Genomic DNA, 17,328 nt, shown 5'->3' on the forward strand with positions numbered 1-17,328 from the left:
AGGGCGAATTATTTGTTGTACAATAATTTATAAAAACCCATTTTTGTTAGCTGCATTCTTAATGTGGCAATCGTTGAAACTGCAACTAGTTAAAAGGTACTAAAGGTGGCTCAGAGAAACGTTACGCAGGAGACAATTGTCCCCTAAAACATAATTTACTCATCACTGCCCTGCATAAACAGAAGAAATTTGTATTAGCAGAAAAAATAATATAGTATACGACACTTCTAAAGTGCATAGAGAGAGATTTTTCTTAGCATTCTACTTGTTAGTTTAAACTTGTTTAGATTGGGGCAAGTAGACAGGGATGGCTTTATTCTATAAAAGTTATGCTTAATTTTCTCAATGAAGTACCATGTATTATACGAACAAATATCAAAACACATACTATACTCATCATTTATAAAGAAAGGCCAGCCTCCTGGGTTTTTCTAAAAATTTTTCAACCACCTCGTTATGCAACACCTCTGATTCCTCTTTCTTTTCAATGATATCTTTGTGAATAGATATTCTACACAAAGAGCTAAGCCGACCTTGACCCATTCTATTTCTTAAATAGCTTTTACCCTTTTAAGCAAGAAAACGACCTCTCTACTGAAGCACTTGCCACTGCCAACACACCATTCAATTTTAACAAATTTACCACTTGACCTAAACTCGACTGGAGATTAAATTTGAAGATGTATTTAAGAACCTCATTACTGCACTCTTTGTGAAAGTCCTTGTCGTTGTAAATGAAGGAAAGTTGACTCTCCAAAGTTTGGATGTCAAAAGAGGACTATACTTATCTTTGAGAAGATTGATCTTCTCCTGTGGAACTATGCCCTTCCATGTAGTAAATAGTTTAGGATTTACAAGGTTTAAAACTCGAACTGATTAATATCTTGAAATCGTTCACTTAACATGCCTTTAATGGAATCAATAATCTCAAAATAAAGCTGTTTGTAATTGTATCTACTATCTGCTCTGGTTGCTGGTGGGCCTACTTTTTCTAGTGCAGTTTGGTAAAACTCGGTGAAAGCTTGATCTGTGCAAAGTGACACAATAAACTGCTTGAAATTGTCAATCTTGCTTATGCCATAGTTAAAATGGGTTTCCCTATTTTGAAGAATGGAATACAAAATTGTGGACTGTTCTAAAATCCTGTAAAAACACACACTAGAAAACAAAGAAAGCTATCAAGATAATGCAGTAAGCCACTTATTTTACTTAATGACTCATCATCCCACCCAGCTGGTTGTTCAAGTACCCCCTCAAAAATATCTAAAAGTTTTTCATAGTTTTTGTGCAATACATTGATTAATCTAGAGCGATAATACCATCTTGTTTCACCAGGGGCAGGAAACTCAAGGTTGTTAGATGTGAGAAAAGCTTTTCTTTTTGGGGCATTGCTTGTAAATGTGCTGAATGTAGCTATATTAATAAAAAAGATTTTAACAGGAGAAATTGATGAGGCTGACTGGCATAGGACCAGGTTCAATCTATGAGCTGCACAATGAACAAAATGAGCAAAAGGATACTCTTGTCGAACCAATGCTTGAACACCATTGATATGGCCAGACATGACAGAAGCACCATCATATGTTTGTAAAACCAGTTTTTCTTTTATATTAGAATACTCAACAAGTTTATCTTTGACAACTTGTGATATTGCTGTGGCATTTCTGTTCATACTTACATCCACAAATCCTAATTGCCTCTCCATAATTTCACTTGCTTTGTCAAACCGAGCAATAACACTTAGCTGCTCTTTGGTGGAGACATCAGATGCTTCATCAACCTGAATACTCATAAATGTGCAATCATTTATTTCCTTTCTGATTTCATCTTCAATAATTGAATCAAGACAGCTGATAAGACCATTTTGAATTTCTGGGAGACTCCAGTAAATCTTCTGTCACCAACTATATCAGATTCTGCTAGTCTACTGTGCAGTCGACGCTCAAATACAGAATCAAACTTAGCAAAACATTCGAGCAACTCTCTATAATTACCTTTGTTCAAGCTACCTTCGGACTCATTGTGACCTCTAAATGGCAACTCTTGCTTTGACAAATACAGCACGGCCTCAGTAACAGTTTTAAAATTTCTCGATTTTGTCTTACCTCCTCATTGTGACGCTGAATCTCATTTCTTCTAGCGAGGGACATAAGACAATCAATTCGTTCACTAGCTCCATACGTTTTCCATGTCTTAAATGCAGTCAAATGCGATTTAGATTTTTCATGCTTCTTAGCATCAGACATAATACTCCGCATATCGTTGTAGCCATTCTTAGTCCACGATGGCGATGTTTTGGGGGAAAACATTAGACATGGCCAACAAACACTTTCTGCAAGGTTGTACTGCCACACAGCCAGTCCTTCGCCTCATACCAATCTCTCTGAAATGCTCTTCCCTTATTTTGGATAGTTAAATCAGGAGTAGGCCGTTCATGAACGATAACATTCTGTTCGACCGACGATAGAGCAGAGAACGGTTTAGCTAATAAGCTATTTACTAAATCAACATCAGTTGAGCAAATCGCAGTCGCACTTGAAGCCATTGTGTCATACACAAATACAAAATAGCAATTTGAGAGTAAACACAATGGAAAATTAATACCGACAATGACAGGTAATTTGATAATCACTAATCGCTGTACTTGTATTAAAAGGTCAAATAATTACAACCTCCGCCAATTTAAAATAGCGGGAGTTCGACAATAAAAACAGCAGATTTGAGCATGCGTCAAGTCCCTTAGCCAACCAGAATTCAAAACTTCTTATATAGAATTATATTGTATGTTCCGCCCTCTGAAGATGGGCGGAATACGTGGAGAATCGCGCGAGTATGCAATGTGCGAGAAAAGGCGGTTGCTAGGTTACATAACAAATCTTGAGATTTTGCTGTATTACGATTACGAAATACGAACCACCTAATAAAAGCGTAAATATGAACGAATAAAACATAATATTACAGATTGTTCGTGAAATAATGTATATCTTATGTCCAAATAGAATATTTATTGTTTTTTTGGGAAATTTCTACTCCCGCCGGGCGGGAGTAGCGGGACCGCTAGCTACGCCACTGCAAAGGAAGAGAACAGATAAAGCTTAGCGACTCAGTAACATTATTCACAACTCAACATCGCCACATCAAGAACGGTCGGTTAAAAGAAACTACTTTCCAATCAAGAAAAAGTCATTAAGATGTTCTTCAAAACTCTCTTTTTCATTGGTTATCTTTTGGCCACGGTCAATGCAGGTAGGGTTTTTCGACTTTAGAAATTTTAGAATTTGTAGCTTGTATTGAGATTTTGAGCAGTGTGTAGTGTAGAAGATTGTGTAAAATGAGGTGTAGAAAAAGCAGTGCTGACTGTTTTGTCAGTCTTCATTTTTGATTTATCACTGGTTTATAAGACAGATTTTACTGTGAAATTTAAATTTGGCATCTTATTTTGAGAAAAATGCTTACTGGTTTTGTTTCAAGTTATTTCTATACATTTTTTTCACGCTACAAAATCTTTAAAACTTGGTTGTGCTGAAATACAAATCATCACATTAATCGAGCTGATGACTGTTTCTCAATTCACATCGTTTTAATCGTCCTAATCAGGTAATAGAAGAAAAATCATCGAGGTACAAATGCATACCTTCAGGTGAAGATGAACTTATGACAACCTATTTTACACAAATAAGTTTTTGACCTACATCAGCCTGAAGTTGTAAGTGTTAGTGTTCCATGCAACGTAGAGAACCGCGTAGAGTGCGTAATTTGCATAGTTTTACAAATATGTTTACATTACCTTTTAAAGGAAAATGGAGAACAATTGCGTTGAACAAGTGCATTGGGGCCAAAAACAATCAATATGCTGAATTTTCATACCCAGGCCCTTCGCGGTTTATCATTGCTCTAAAGTTACAACATACCACTGGAAAGATTGGATGTTCTCCTGCACATAAAAGCAACTGGGGCTGCTCGCCATCATCCGCAATGAACATTATCATTACAGGTAAATTAATAAAAAATGATCAGCTGGAACATTTTCAAGGATAATTTTGTTGCAAAATAACATAAAAAATCTTAATCTGTCGAAGAATCATTCAAATAGCTTTTGGGTAATTCAGACTTAAAACAAATGGAAGTCGATGTTCTAATACTTATTAATGACAGTATTTCTGCATATATTGAACAATTTAATACAAACAGACGATTAAACCTTTATAAGGCTGAGTAGTTCATATTTTGGGTAGCTAGTTGACTAAGTTTTATTGTTGACGCTCTCGCCCAGCATTTCAAGTCATATTTAGTGAGAAAAACTGGGCAAGAATCATTAAAAGTCATACGAGGCAGAACAAGAATTACGTTTGTAGTGACTTTTAAACCATCCGCGATCGCAATGTTAAAAGTCTGATTGTAGGGTAGTAGTAATTGGCCAAACATTACACAAAAAGCATTTAATTTATGCGATCAATGTTTCTGTTATTGAATTTCAGACACAAGAAATAAACGTATATTTCCTGCACCGTCTTTGATTACACCCGGCACTAATGGCAACTGGTATATTTTGCCGGGATACAATTCTAACTCGCCGAGTATCACCTTTGCTGTACCAGGTTTCCGATGGTTGTATCATGGTCAAACATTCAGAATCTGGTACGGAGAAGATCTGCTAGGATATACAGAAAGTGACAATCATGGAAAAACTTGTATGAATGTACTCGTTTACACTACACTTGTATGAATGTACATTTACTCATTTTAAAATTTTGTTGTTGTAATCCGAATAAAAAAGTATGTTAGTCTGTTTAGTTTACTATGGCAGTATGGCTATATGTTAGATGACAGGTTTCCAATAAGAAATATGAATAAACGAGAAAATGAAATATTATATCGATTCTTCTAAGCTGTAATCTACCATTCATTAGTTGGTGTATGTGTTACAAAAAAAATTTAACGCTCAATTCGCAATTCCAACAAATACGCGAATAAATAGCACGCAAACATTATCCTAAAAAGAAACACGATGCATTCCTCTTTTACGAAACTTTTTACTCAAGACGAAATAAAATTTTGCCATTTACAGTTTAACTTTGTCATCTTTTATTTTATAATAAATTTAGGTCAACTAGAATTATTTTTAAATGAAGATATGATCTTCGCACTTTGCTGGACAATTTAAGCAATTGTTTCATGAACCTGAATTCAGGTGACTCATGGGTTCGAATCCCGTTGAATTTCAAACGCCGCACTGCATAAAACATTCTTTCATGGGTTCGAATCCCGTTGAGTCACCTGAATTTTTCAGGTTCATGAGACAATTAAATAATCCAGCAACAAAGATCATATCTTCATTTAATTTCAAACACCGCACTGCATAAAACATTCTTTCATAGAATTACTTTTGATAAGGAAGTTTTGAATGTATACCTATATATCATGAATATTACTATATACTAGAAAAAATTTTCAAATGTTTATAGCCATTCGTGAATCCTGTGAAAAATGTATAAGATATTTTTATATCACGTTATGACCGACTGTAAACTGACGAGTTCATCAATATATTTCTGAGCTGACAAAAATCTTTGTCAATGTTTTTATATACGTTATACATTTAGATGTATGCAAACTGTATTAGAATTTCACTTGCATCACATATTTTTCGAAAAGAAATGGTCAGCACTACGTCTGTATACAATATAAACTGGCAGTACTACGTCTGTATACCAAATATAAACTGGCAGTACTACGTCTGTATACCAAATATAAACTGGCAGTACTACGTCTGTATACAATATAAACTGGCAGTACTACGTCTGTATACAATATAAACTGGCAGTACTACGTCTGTATACCATATAAACTGGCAGTACTACGTCTGTATACAATATAAACTGGCAGTACTACGTCTGTATACCATATAAACTGGCAGCACTACGTCTGTATACAATATAAACTGGCAGTACTACGTCTGTATACCAAATATATACATATATGGAGCTTCATAACACTGTATATGGACTAGAATGTTTCGAAAATTTAGTGTAAGCCTGTAACATATTGGAATTTGATTTTTGGTCTTTTCGTTTCAAACTTCTACCTTGACAAAGCATGGCAGTAATTGGTACGAACCATTTTTTTAAAAACAAAGAACAAACATGAAATTTGACACAGAAACAATGCTTCATTGTTCCCAAATTAACCTATATAAGCGCCAAGCACATTCATGAATCGTCAGTTTAGAAAAAATTATAGGAAAACCATGAAGATGTTCTACAAGACTCTGATTTGCAACAGTTTCATATTGGCCACAGCTTATGCAGATATCGTAAAGATATTCACGAAAATTAAGAATCGATAAAAGCTCTATTTGTAGCTTGTATTGGGGTTTGTGTGTAAGGAAAGGTTGTTCACTCACCGTCCATAAAAAGTACTGGCGATTTTGATATTATCAAATTAAATCACTAATGTCGTATAAAACTTGATTTTTAACATTGACTATCTACTTCGTCACACGCACATTGTCAAATCAAAAAAATCGTTTTGTGTTTACAAGATATTTAATCGTGAGCTAAATTTAAGGAATAAAATTACCAGATCGCATCGCAATTTTTTTTTCAATCATTATGGCAGTTTGGATGAGACACTGACTGCACACCGAAAAGAATTACAAAAAGAATTACAAAAGCAAAGAGAAAACAAGAAAATTTTTTAAAAGCAACTAAAATGATGTACTGACTGTGACGTAGCTACAAGAAAAAAATCTCTGAGCTACAAGCGCACACATTCGTCCTTATAAATGTTATCTTTTTACACAAGGAATTTTACATTAAGTCCACCGGTAGCTGCAATTAAGTATTCCAATTTATTCTGGTATATTTAATTAAGAACTATATTGTGAGTTTGTGATGCTTTTCACGTTTTTCAAGTTTTTAGAAGAATGCCCGCTTTCGGTAAAGTCGACATAAGCGGGAAGCCGTATCAAAATCTCAACTTTTCGCTACATCAAATCACTAGATATAGCTAACATTCTGTTTTACAGGAACGTGGAAAACCATTGCGTCAAATTTGTGCGTTGGGGCCAAAAGGAAAATATGCTTCACATCGTGAAGGGAAGAGTACCGCTAAGGTTTAATACCTTACGTAAGATGGCTACCATTAAGGATGTCGAAACATCACTCTACACCATTAAACTAAAATACATGGAACGCTACCTGAAGCAAATTATTGAATCCAAATCTTACACCCAGACACGCGTGTGTAGTGTTTAGAGATGTTGAAAATTGATTGACTACACACGCCTGTCTGGGTGTAAACTTAGGCTTCGAGAATTTATTAGACTTTTCTATTAAAGGTAGCGTTCCATGTATTTTAGTTCAATGCTCAACACTAACACAAACAATCTTTATCAAGACTGTACTAACGTGGACAATCTACATCAACAAAGATTGTATGTTTTCATATCTATCTCCATCTTAAGGAAAAAGTCATATATAACTGTACTGCTCACGTGGGTGCTGTCGTCATCCGAACACTTCTCACTTCTGTTTTTCGAAGACATTGGACAATCCTCTTCGTTTCCTTTCGCTATTTGTTCATCGCCTTCGGGATTTATATTTTCTTTCGAGCTGTCTTGATTTTCTTGAACATTCTCGACTTTTTCAATTGATGTTGTCACCTCATTCGTCTAAAATATCACGGGAATCTATTCGCTGATAAACAGGACAAAATGGTCCAAACCTGCAAACCTGCAAACCTGCAGACCTGCTAACCTGCAGATCAGAAGGTCAGTTTTATTCCACTTGAAAATCTTTTATTGAAAAACAACTCAATTAAATGGAAAAAAAGCTTAACAAATTCGAAAAAAACGCAACAAATCCGAAAACAATTAGATCCAATTGAAAGAAAAACTCAACTATTTCGACAAACAACTAAATGAAATTAAAAACAATTTGACGAATTCGTGAGAAAAATATATTCAATCCTGGATAAAAAACGAAAAATCCTGTTGTGTGCTCGGGTTAAAACGACGGATTAATACAAGAATTAGATAGGAGTTAAAAGCTCTTGTAAAACTTCAAACTCTGTAACAAACTTTGCCAAAAAAGGAATAATTTGAATTTAGCTGGTAATTCATATATACGTAAATCTTCGCAGTCTCCACACATCAGCATTTTTATCATTGACGAGTACCTCATCAACAAATGTTGTACCTCATCAACAAATGTTGTACCTCATCAACAAATGTTGTACTTCATCAACAAATGTTGTACCTCATCAAAAAATGTTGTACCTCATCAACAAATGTTGTATCTCATCAACAAATGTTGTACCTCATCAACAAATGTTGTACCTCATCAACAAATTTTGTACTTCATCAACAAATGTTGTACTTCATCAACAAATATTGTACTTCATCAACAAATGTTGTACTTCATCAACAAATGTTGTACCTCATCAAAAAATGTTGTACCTCATCAACAATTGTTGTACCTCATCAACAAATGTTGTACCTCATCAACAAATGTTGTACCTCATCAACAAATGTTGCACCTCATCAACACATGTTGTACTTCATCAACAAATGTTGTACTTCATCAACAAATGTTGCACTTCATCAACAAATGTTGTACCTCATTAAAACATGTTGTACCTCATCAACAATTGTTGTACCTCATCAACAAATGTTGTACCTCATCAACAAATGTTGTACCTCATCAACAAATGTTGCACCTCATCAACACATGTTGTACTTCATCAACAAATGTTGTAATTCATCAACAAATGTTGCACTTCATCAACAAATGTTGTACATCATCAACAAATGTTGTACCTCATCAACAAATGTTGTACCTCATCAACAAATGTTGTACCTCATCAACAAATGTTGCACCTCATCAACAAATGTTGTACCTCATCAAAACATGTTGTACCTTTTTACTGTCGTTACATTTCTCTCGTTCTCTTTTCTTACGATTAGCTCGATTTCTCTGAAAACAAAATGTGTTCTGGACCCAGAGAATGTATGCCAACCAAGATGCATTGCGCGTTAATCACCACGTGACGGCCATATTTTGGGTTGCGAAAATGGCGGATTTTCTCATTGTGGTCAATGCAACTTGGACAAACGATAATAGTTATTGTAAAATTGAATTTTTGCTAACTCTCAGATAAATTACACGACGAAATGTCGAACTTGAATCGAACTTGCAGAGTGCTGCAGGCTCAAAAAGCAACGATGTCAACATAAACAAATACGCGCAATGCATCTTGGTTAACGCAAATTCTTTAAGCCAACCTTTACATTCTGAATTAGTCGATACGTTTATCTATTAGTTGATATAATGATATTCCATTAAAACTCTGTATGAAATAGGATAGAGTACATTCTCCTGTATCCAACATTATCAAAAGACATTCCTTCATAATTACGTAGGAGGGCATTCGGACGAAAAGCCCATTTAGGTTTAGTTTGCACTCGAGAAACATTTCAATTTTGTCTGATTAACATAGCTAATAACCAGAAAGACTAAATAAACTTTTCCGCTTTTTTCTTCGATTTCTCCTCTCCTCTATTAATTCTTGTATAATTTCTCCTCTTCCTGTATAAAGTTTTTAAATTGTATAATTTTATGAGAAATGTTAAAATGGAAATCATTGGAAGTAATGCATCCATAGTTTGCATCATAAATTTCAGTATATTTACAAAGTTCGGTATAGTATAGTATAGACAGCACTGCACTTAACTGCAACTAAAAAGCGCATTAAAGACAAACATATTAGTTATACATAGTAAATACATTAACCAAACCTTCAGCTATTTCAACAATTTTCAGCGCCTCCGATTTAGTCATGACCATTTTTGCGCCTATTTAGTTCACAACCATTTTTCATATACAAAATACAAAATCTCTCGTCGCCATATTGTAAAAACGACATGTCATCCACACCCCCCGTCCCAGGATCACAGCATTCGTAACATTACCCATAGATGTTACCAAATGTTATTAATGTTGCGATGTTACCAACAAGGAGGAGTGGTTCCCAACGGACGAAACATATCATAAATACACATTTTATTTCGTAATTTAAGCAGATTTTTTGTTTGGAGTGACAGCGATTTCGATGATAATTTATGAAGCTACATAGTACGAAATAACTTGTAAACGAAATAACTTGCCCTGGCTGTGGTAAAACCTACATCAGCATAACACAAAGATACCTGTCTGTACGGCTCAGAGAACATGCAACCAGGCTCTCTCTTCTAGTGCAGTTGGCCAGCATTTCTCTGAGTGCGAAAACGCTCAATTCCTGGCTACTCTACAAAACCAGTTTTCACAACTCAATGATCTCTCTCTACCTCCCACAACTCCCTCTCCTACAGAAAACCTTGTATTCAACAACTATAAAATACTTTACTCAACCAAATCTAACAACTATCAACAAATCTAACAACAACCACATTCTTGCTTTTCTTGAAGCACTTCTCATCAAACACAACAAACCTTTTCTAAACACGGGACTTAAGGCTAGCAAAGAATTACAACTCTTCTCTTAAATTACAATACACTCATTCTACCAGTCGGATCTGTGGTTTCAATTTATCCTTTTGAAATACTACACCTCTTCCAACACTGCTTTTGTAAATATCACACTATTAAATTTCTATTGCTTACTTCCGTCACTTAATTCATGCGTTGTAAATATATATGTGTATGCATGGTTTTAAATATCATTCTATCTGAGGATGACTTTGAAATAAAGTCGAAAATTTACATTTCACTTCTCGTCTTGTTTTAATGCATATTTTGCAATCTCAAGATATCTTGCTTTTTCAGAATTTGTTTTATACTATATTTCTTTAAATTCTCGGCTGGTCATGGTTTTTATGAAGCTACGTGGCCAGTATTGTGTATGGAGAAAACCATGCATTACGAAATTTTCCAACGAGTTTAAAACTTTTTAGAAATCACAAGAAACGTCGATAGTTGCTTCATTTGACTAAGCTTGCACCATATACGAATTTGGATGTTGGCCATCTCAGCCAATTTAAATTTTTACCTTCAGTCATTCCCAAGAAATGGTCTGTGTTTGGTAATAGAAAGCATTTTTGTCAGTCCTAACACTGTACACGTTGAACTTCCGGATCTGCTAGTCTTCACGTCTGTGAATTAAATTAGGCAAAAAGTAAATGGGCAAATTTTCTCATTGATTGAACTGCTGTAAATAAAATCAAAAGTTTTAATAGTTACTTCGTAGTTATCTCATGAAATACAAAGTTTATTACAGAGACAACTGACGCATAAAAAATGTGCATCAAATCCACTTGACAGCTTAACAAATGCCAGAGATAATTTGGAATAATATTCCTGTGCATTCTCGCTCGTTGTAGTTTACTTCTGAGGATACACTTAACGACCACAAGAAGAACACTTTATTTCCATAACTCCGTATTCTTTCATGCATATAAAGGCTTTTTCATTGGATTACAAACACTAAAAGTTTACATATTCTCCATTGTCATGTCTGTTTTTGAATTTTCACTTCAATCAGCGTGCTAAAGGAAGATGATTAAGATGACAAAACAAAGGAAGAGAACAGAAAAGCTTAGCGACTCAGTAACATTATTCACAACTCAACATCGCCACATCAAGAACGGTCGGTTAAAAGAAACTACTTTCCAATCAAGAAAAAGTCATTAAGATGTTCTTCAAAACTCTCTTTTTCATTGGTTATCTTTTGGCCACGGTCAATGCAGGTAGGGTTTTTCGACTTTAGAAATTTTAGAATTTGTAGCTTGTATTGAGACTTTGAGCACTGTGTAGTGTAGAAGACGGCGTAAACTGAGGTGTAGAAAAAGCAGTGCTGACTGTTTTGTCAGTCTTCAGTCTTGATTCATCACTGGTTTATAAGACAGATTTTATTGTGAAATTTAAATTTGGCATCTTATTTTGAGAAAAATGCTTACTGGTTTTGTTTCAAGTTATTTCTATACATTTTTTTCTTGCTACAAAATCTTTAAAACTTGGTTGTGCTGAAATACAAATCATCACATTAATCAAGCTGATGACTGTTTCTCAATTCACATCGCTTTAATCGTCCTAATCAGGTAATAGAAGAAAGATCGTTGAGGTACAAATGCATACCTTCAGGTGAAGATGAACTTATGAGAACCTATTTTACACGAATAAGTTTTTGACCTACATCAGCCCGAAGTTGTAAAGTGTTAGTGTTCCATGCAACGTAGAGAACCGCGTGATTTGCATAGTTTTACAAACATGTTTACATTACCTTTTAAAGGAAAATGGAGAACAATTGCATTGAACAAGTGCATTGGGGCCAAAAACGATCAATATGCTGAATTTTCATACCCAGGCCTTTCGCGGTTTATCATTGCTCTAAAGTTACATCATACCACTGGAAAGGTTGGATGTGTTCTTTCAACCCAAAGCAACTGGGGCTGCCGGCCACCACACCCAATGAACATTATCATTACAGGTAAATTAATAAAAAATGATTAGCTGGAACCATTTCAAGGATAGTTTTGTTGCAAAATAGTTAACATAAAAAATCTTAATCGTCTGTCGAAGAATCATTCAAATAACTTTTGCGTAATTCAGACTTAAAACAAATGGAAGTCGATGTTCTAACACTTTTTAATGACAGTATTTCTACATATATTGAACAATTTAATACAAACAGACGATTAAACCTTTATGAAGCTGAGTAGTTCATATTTTGGGTAGCTAGTTGACTGAGTTTTATTGTTGACGCTCTCGCCCAGCATTTCAAGTCATATTTAGTGAGAAAAACTGGGCAAGAATCATTAAAAGTCATACGAGGCAGAACAAGAATTACGTTTGTAGTGACTTTTAAACTATCCGCGATCGCAATGTTAAAAGTCTGAAAGTAGGGTAATAGTAATTGGCCAAACATTACACAAAAAGCATTTAATTTATGCGATCAATGTTTCTGTTATTGAATTTCAGACACAAGAAATAAACGTATATTTCCTGCACCGTCTTTGATTACACCCAGCACTAATGGCAACTGGTATATTTTGCCGGGATACAATTCTAACTCGCCGAGTATCACCTTTGCTGTACCAGGTTTCCGATGGTTGTATCATGGTCAAACATTCAGAATCTGGTACGGAGAAGATCTGCTAGGATATACAGAAAGTGACAATCATGGAAAAACTTGTATGAATGTACTCGTTTACACTACATGAGAATGTACATTTACTCATTTTAAAATTTTGTTGTTGTAATCCGAATAAAAAAGTATGTTAGTCTGTTTAGTTTACTATGGCAGTATGGCTATATGTTAGATGACAGGTTTCCAATAAGAAATATGCATAAACGAGAAAATAAAATATATCGATTCTTCTTAGCTGTAATCTACATCTTCCATCCATTAGTGTTACAAGAAAAATTTAACGCTCAATTCGCAATTCCAACAAATACGCAAATAAATAGCACGCAAACATTATCCTAAAAAGAAACACGATGCATTCCTCTTTTACGAAACTTTTTACTCAAGACAAAATAAAATTTTGCCATTTACAGTTTAACTTTGTCATCTTTTATTTTATAATAAATTTAGGTCAACTAGAATTATTTTTAAATGAAGATATGATCTTCGCACTTTGCTGGACAATTTAAGCAATTGTCTCATGAACCTGAAAAATTCAGGTGACTCATGGGTTCGAATCCCGTTGAATTTCAAACGCCGCACTGCATAAAACATTCTTTCATGGGTTCGAATCCCGTTGAGTCACCTGAATTTTTCAGGTTCATGAGACAATTGCTTAAATTGTCCAGCAAAGTGCAAAGATCATATCTTCATTTAATTTCAAACACCGCACTGCATAAAACATTCTTTCATAGAATTACTTTTGATAAGGAAGTTTTGAATGTATACCTATATATCATGAATATTACTATATACTAGAAAAAATTTTCAAATGTTTATAGCCATTCGTGAATCCTGTGAAAAATGTATATGATATTTTTATATCACGTTATGACCGACTGTAAACTGACGAGTTCATCAATATATTTCTGAATGGACAAAAATCTTTGTCAATGTTTTTATATACGTCATGTAACAACTAAATGTATGCAAACTGTATTAGAATTTCACTTGCATCACATATTTTTTGAAAAGAAATGGTCAGTACTACGTCTGTATACAATATAAACTGGCAGTACTACGTCTGTATACCAAATATAAACTGGCAGTACTACGTCTGTATACCAAATATATACATATATGGAGCTTCATAACACTGTATATGGACTAGAATGCTTCGAAAATTTAGTGTAAGCCTGTAACATATTGGAATTTGATTTTTGGTCTTTTCGTTTCAAACTTCTACCTTGACAAAGCATGGCAGTAATTGGTACGAACCATTTTTTTAAAAACAAAGAACAACAACACATGAAATTTGATACAGAAGCAATGCTTCATTGTTCCCAAATTAACCTATATAAGCGCCAAGCACGTTCAATAATCGTGAGTTTAGAAAAAAAAATTCGCATCATAGGAAAACCATGAAGATGTTCTACAAGACTCTGATTTGCATCAGTTTCATATTGGCCACAGCTCATGCAGGTATCGTAAAGATTTTCACGAAAATTAAGAATCGATAAAAGCTCTATTTGTAGCTTGTATTGGGGTTTGTGAGTAAGGAAAGGTTGTTCACTCACCGGCATAAAAAGTACTGGCGATTTTGATATTATCAAATTAAATCACTAATGTCGTATAAAACTTGATTTTTAAAATTGACTATCTACTTCGTCACACGCATATGGCAGTTTGGATGAGACACTGATTGCACTGAAAAGAATTACAAAAGCAAAAAGAAAACAAGAAAAATTTTAAAAGCAACTAAAATGATGTACTGACTGTGAGGTAGCTACAAGAAAAAAATCTCTGAGCTACAAGCGCACATAAATGTTATCTTTTTGCACAAGGAATTTTACATTAAGTCCACCGGTAGCTGCAATTAAGTATTCCAATTTATTCTGGTATATTAAATTAAAAACTATATTGTGAGTTTGTGACGCTTTTCACGTTTTTCAAGTTTTTAGAAGAATGCCCGCTTTCGGTAAAGTCGACATAAGCGGGAAGCCGTATCAAAATCTCAACTTTTCGCTACATCAAATCACTAGATATAGCTAACATTCCATTTTACAGGAACGTGGAAAACCATTGCGTCAAATTTGTGCGTTGGGGCCAAGAACAACCAATTTGCAGAGTTCACTTACAAAGAGTCTTCGGTGTTTTTCGTTGCAATGAGGTTGGACCATACATCGGGAAAGATTGGATGTAGAACAGAAGACAATACCAATTGGGGTTGTGATCCAAGTTACCCAATGAACATGATCATAACAGGTGAAAAATAAATTTATGCAGATTGCTCATGACATCACGGGTGAAAAATAAATTTATGAATATCGACTTTCTATAGGTTAAAGTTTCGTTGACGAAAAGTAGCGATAAATCAACTAAAAATCTCAAATCATCCGTCTAGATAGAAATTCATTCCTACAAACTGTGTAATGGGAAACTAAGTAACTTACAAGTTAAGTTAATCGTTCAAACAAGAGTTTCTTTTAACAGAAAATAAAAATGAGTTCCATGAGCACATTATGACACAGTTTTACACCACAGGTTATGCAGTGAATACAGACGATTAACAAACGAATGAAAAACGTTGATTTAGTTATAGCTAGATCACATGATTACATTTATTTTGACGCAAAGATTACCCGCTTTGAAACTTAAATCTTGTAGATACAAAAGAATAAAATCCATATTTCTGTTATTTTCAGACACGAGAAATAAACGTATATTTCCGGCCCCGACTTTGATTACACTCAGCCCTGGTAACTGGTACACTCTGCCGGGATACACGGAGAACTCGCCGACTATCGCCTTTGCTGTCCCAGGATATCAATGGTTGTATCATGGTCAGACATTCAGAATCTGGTACGGAGAAGATCTGGCGGGTCACACGGAACACGACAATCATGGAAAAACATGTATGAATGTACTCGTGCACACTGCACTAGAAAACATACATGTTTGAACTTTGCTGTTTTTATCAGAATAGAATAGAATAGTACGAAACATAGTTTAGCAAGATAATATGTAAGATGATTGCTATAGAAGTACAATAAAACTTGCATAAACAAGCTGATGTGATATCGATTTTTTTTGTCCACTTGGGGTTAAAACAAATTTTCTATAAACGTCTTTCAGAAAAGTCGCCCATATGCATGCTCGTTTCCATAAACCAGACTTTTAAAACATCATACTGAATAAGTTTTCATGAAAGAGATTTTTCTTACTTGATTTCACAGAGGGAGCGTCGCTCGATATTTTTTCTTCATGAACTGGTCAAGCTTAGCAGAGAAGCGCTTGAACCATTAAAGGTCAAACAGGGACATGAACTAGACTCAGTATTTCGTGCCAAAGTATTATTAAGTGATCTACGAACATCCGGAATCATTTTTTGTGCCACACATTGGACAGAATGCCAACGAAGCCTGCAACTATATTCGCATGCTACACAAACGCTTTGTTCATTATTGATTTATTAAAATGTAAATGCAAAATATAAAATGCTTAAACAATCTGGTTTGGTACGGATTGGTACGAATAATAACCATTGAGTCCTATCAATGTCAGCAGAAATACGTGCGTTAACCTCCCCACGGTAATAGTTTCTCTTCCCCAGTCTCCTATAGGTTCACTGGAATGTCTTTCATATCGCATTGAACAAACGTTCATCGCGCATTGCGATAACTGGTTTTGTGGCCTGGGATCAGATTGCATTGCGATAATAAAGTTGGGCATAACTTTTTACTCGATTTGCATCGTCATGAATTTGTTGCTCATTCAGCACAGTGCTTTTGTATCAAAGACAATGTTTTTGCATTGACAAAGCAATTTGTGAATAGTAGATACGGGCCACTGTATTTATATATAAATGCACTTTAAGTAAAAGAAGGATAATAACTACATTGAAAAATCCCATGTTCAATATGTTATAAATGTTAAAAATTAATAATTGTAATGTCATTGGCAGGAGATTTTTTTGCAAGGGGCTTATCAATCGACTTACTTTTTATTCAGCAAGTTAATTGCCTTCTCTCCTTTATCCATGCGCTATGCAAAATACTGGCATTATCTTTACTCTTGTGCAAAACAAATAAATTGCAAACACGTATCACAATGTATTCATCTGATGATTTTTGTTCTTATCTCGGCCCTGATGTATTAAATCATTGTAAAAACAACTCAACTGTTCACTTCTACACCTCATAACCTAAT

The 17,328-nt window shown here is 34.7% G+C and overlaps 3 protein-coding genes across 3 annotated transcripts; all 3 read left to right on the forward strand.

Annotated features, from left to right (window-relative positions):
* The first annotated feature begins 3,077 nt into the window (after positions 1-3,077).
* On the forward strand, positions 3,078-4,868 carry LOC124444697. Its single transcript, XM_046995330.1, has 3 exons — positions 3,078-3,246; positions 3,797-3,994; positions 4,479-4,868. The coding sequence occupies exons 1-3, from the start codon at positions 3,192-3,194 to the stop codon at positions 4,724-4,726; spliced, it is 501 nt and encodes a 166-aa protein (XP_046851286.1). The 5' UTR covers positions 3,078-3,191; the 3' UTR covers positions 4,727-4,868.
* A 6,656-nt stretch (positions 4,869-11,524) lies between these two features.
* On the forward strand, positions 11,525-13,384 carry LOC124443940. The gene is made up of 3 exons (XM_046994489.1): positions 11,525-11,743; positions 12,286-12,483; positions 12,975-13,384. The coding sequence occupies exons 1-3, from the start codon at positions 11,689-11,691 to the stop codon at positions 13,214-13,216; spliced, it is 495 nt and encodes a 164-aa protein (XP_046850445.1). The 5' UTR covers positions 11,525-11,688; the 3' UTR covers positions 13,217-13,384.
* A 1,700-nt stretch (positions 13,385-15,084) lies between these two features.
* On the forward strand, positions 15,085-16,193 carry LOC124444518. The gene is made up of 3 exons (XM_046995143.1): positions 15,085-15,097; positions 15,187-15,384; positions 15,825-16,193. The coding sequence occupies exons 1-3, from the start codon at positions 15,085-15,087 to the stop codon at positions 16,079-16,081; spliced, it is 468 nt and encodes a 155-aa protein (XP_046851099.1). The 3' UTR covers positions 16,082-16,193.
* The last annotated feature ends 1,135 nt before the right edge of the window (positions 16,194-17,328 follow it).

Source organism: Xenia sp. Carnegie-2017, unplaced genomic scaffold (assembly GCF_021976095.1).
Source record: "Xenia sp. Carnegie-2017 unplaced genomic scaffold, XeniaSp_v1 HiC_scaffold_21, whole genome shotgun sequence".
Classification (NCBI taxonomy): Eukaryota; Metazoa; Cnidaria; class Anthozoa; order Malacalcyonacea; family Xeniidae; genus Xenia; species Xenia sp. Carnegie-2017.

Bases quoted from the DNA above. Each gene is read 5' to 3' on its own strand.
- LOC124444697 (XM_046995330.1), top strand. From the start codon at position 3,192: ATGTTCTTCAAAACTCTCTTTTTCATTGGTTATCTTTTGGCCACGGTC. The intron at 3,247-3,796 runs GTAGGGTTTTTC...TACCTTTTAAAG, and splicing joins TTTGGCCACGGTCAATGCAG to GAAAATGGAGAACAATTGCG. The intron at 3,995-4,478 runs GTAAATTAATAA...ATTGAATTTCAG, and splicing joins AATGAACATTATCATTACAG to ACACAAGAAATAAACGTATA.
- LOC124444518 (XM_046995143.1), top strand. The intron at 15,385-15,824 runs GTGAAAAATAAA...TGTTATTTTCAG, and splicing joins AATGAACATGATCATAACAG to ACACGAGAAATAAACGTATA.
- LOC124443940 (XM_046994489.1), top strand. From the start codon at position 11,689: ATGTTCTTCAAAACTCTCTTTTTCATTGGTTATCTTTTGGCCACGGTC. The intron at 11,744-12,285 runs GTAGGGTTTTTC...TACCTTTTAAAG, and splicing joins TTTGGCCACGGTCAATGCAG to GAAAATGGAGAACAATTGCA. The intron at 12,484-12,974 runs GTAAATTAATAA...ATTGAATTTCAG, and splicing joins AATGAACATTATCATTACAG to ACACAAGAAATAAACGTATA.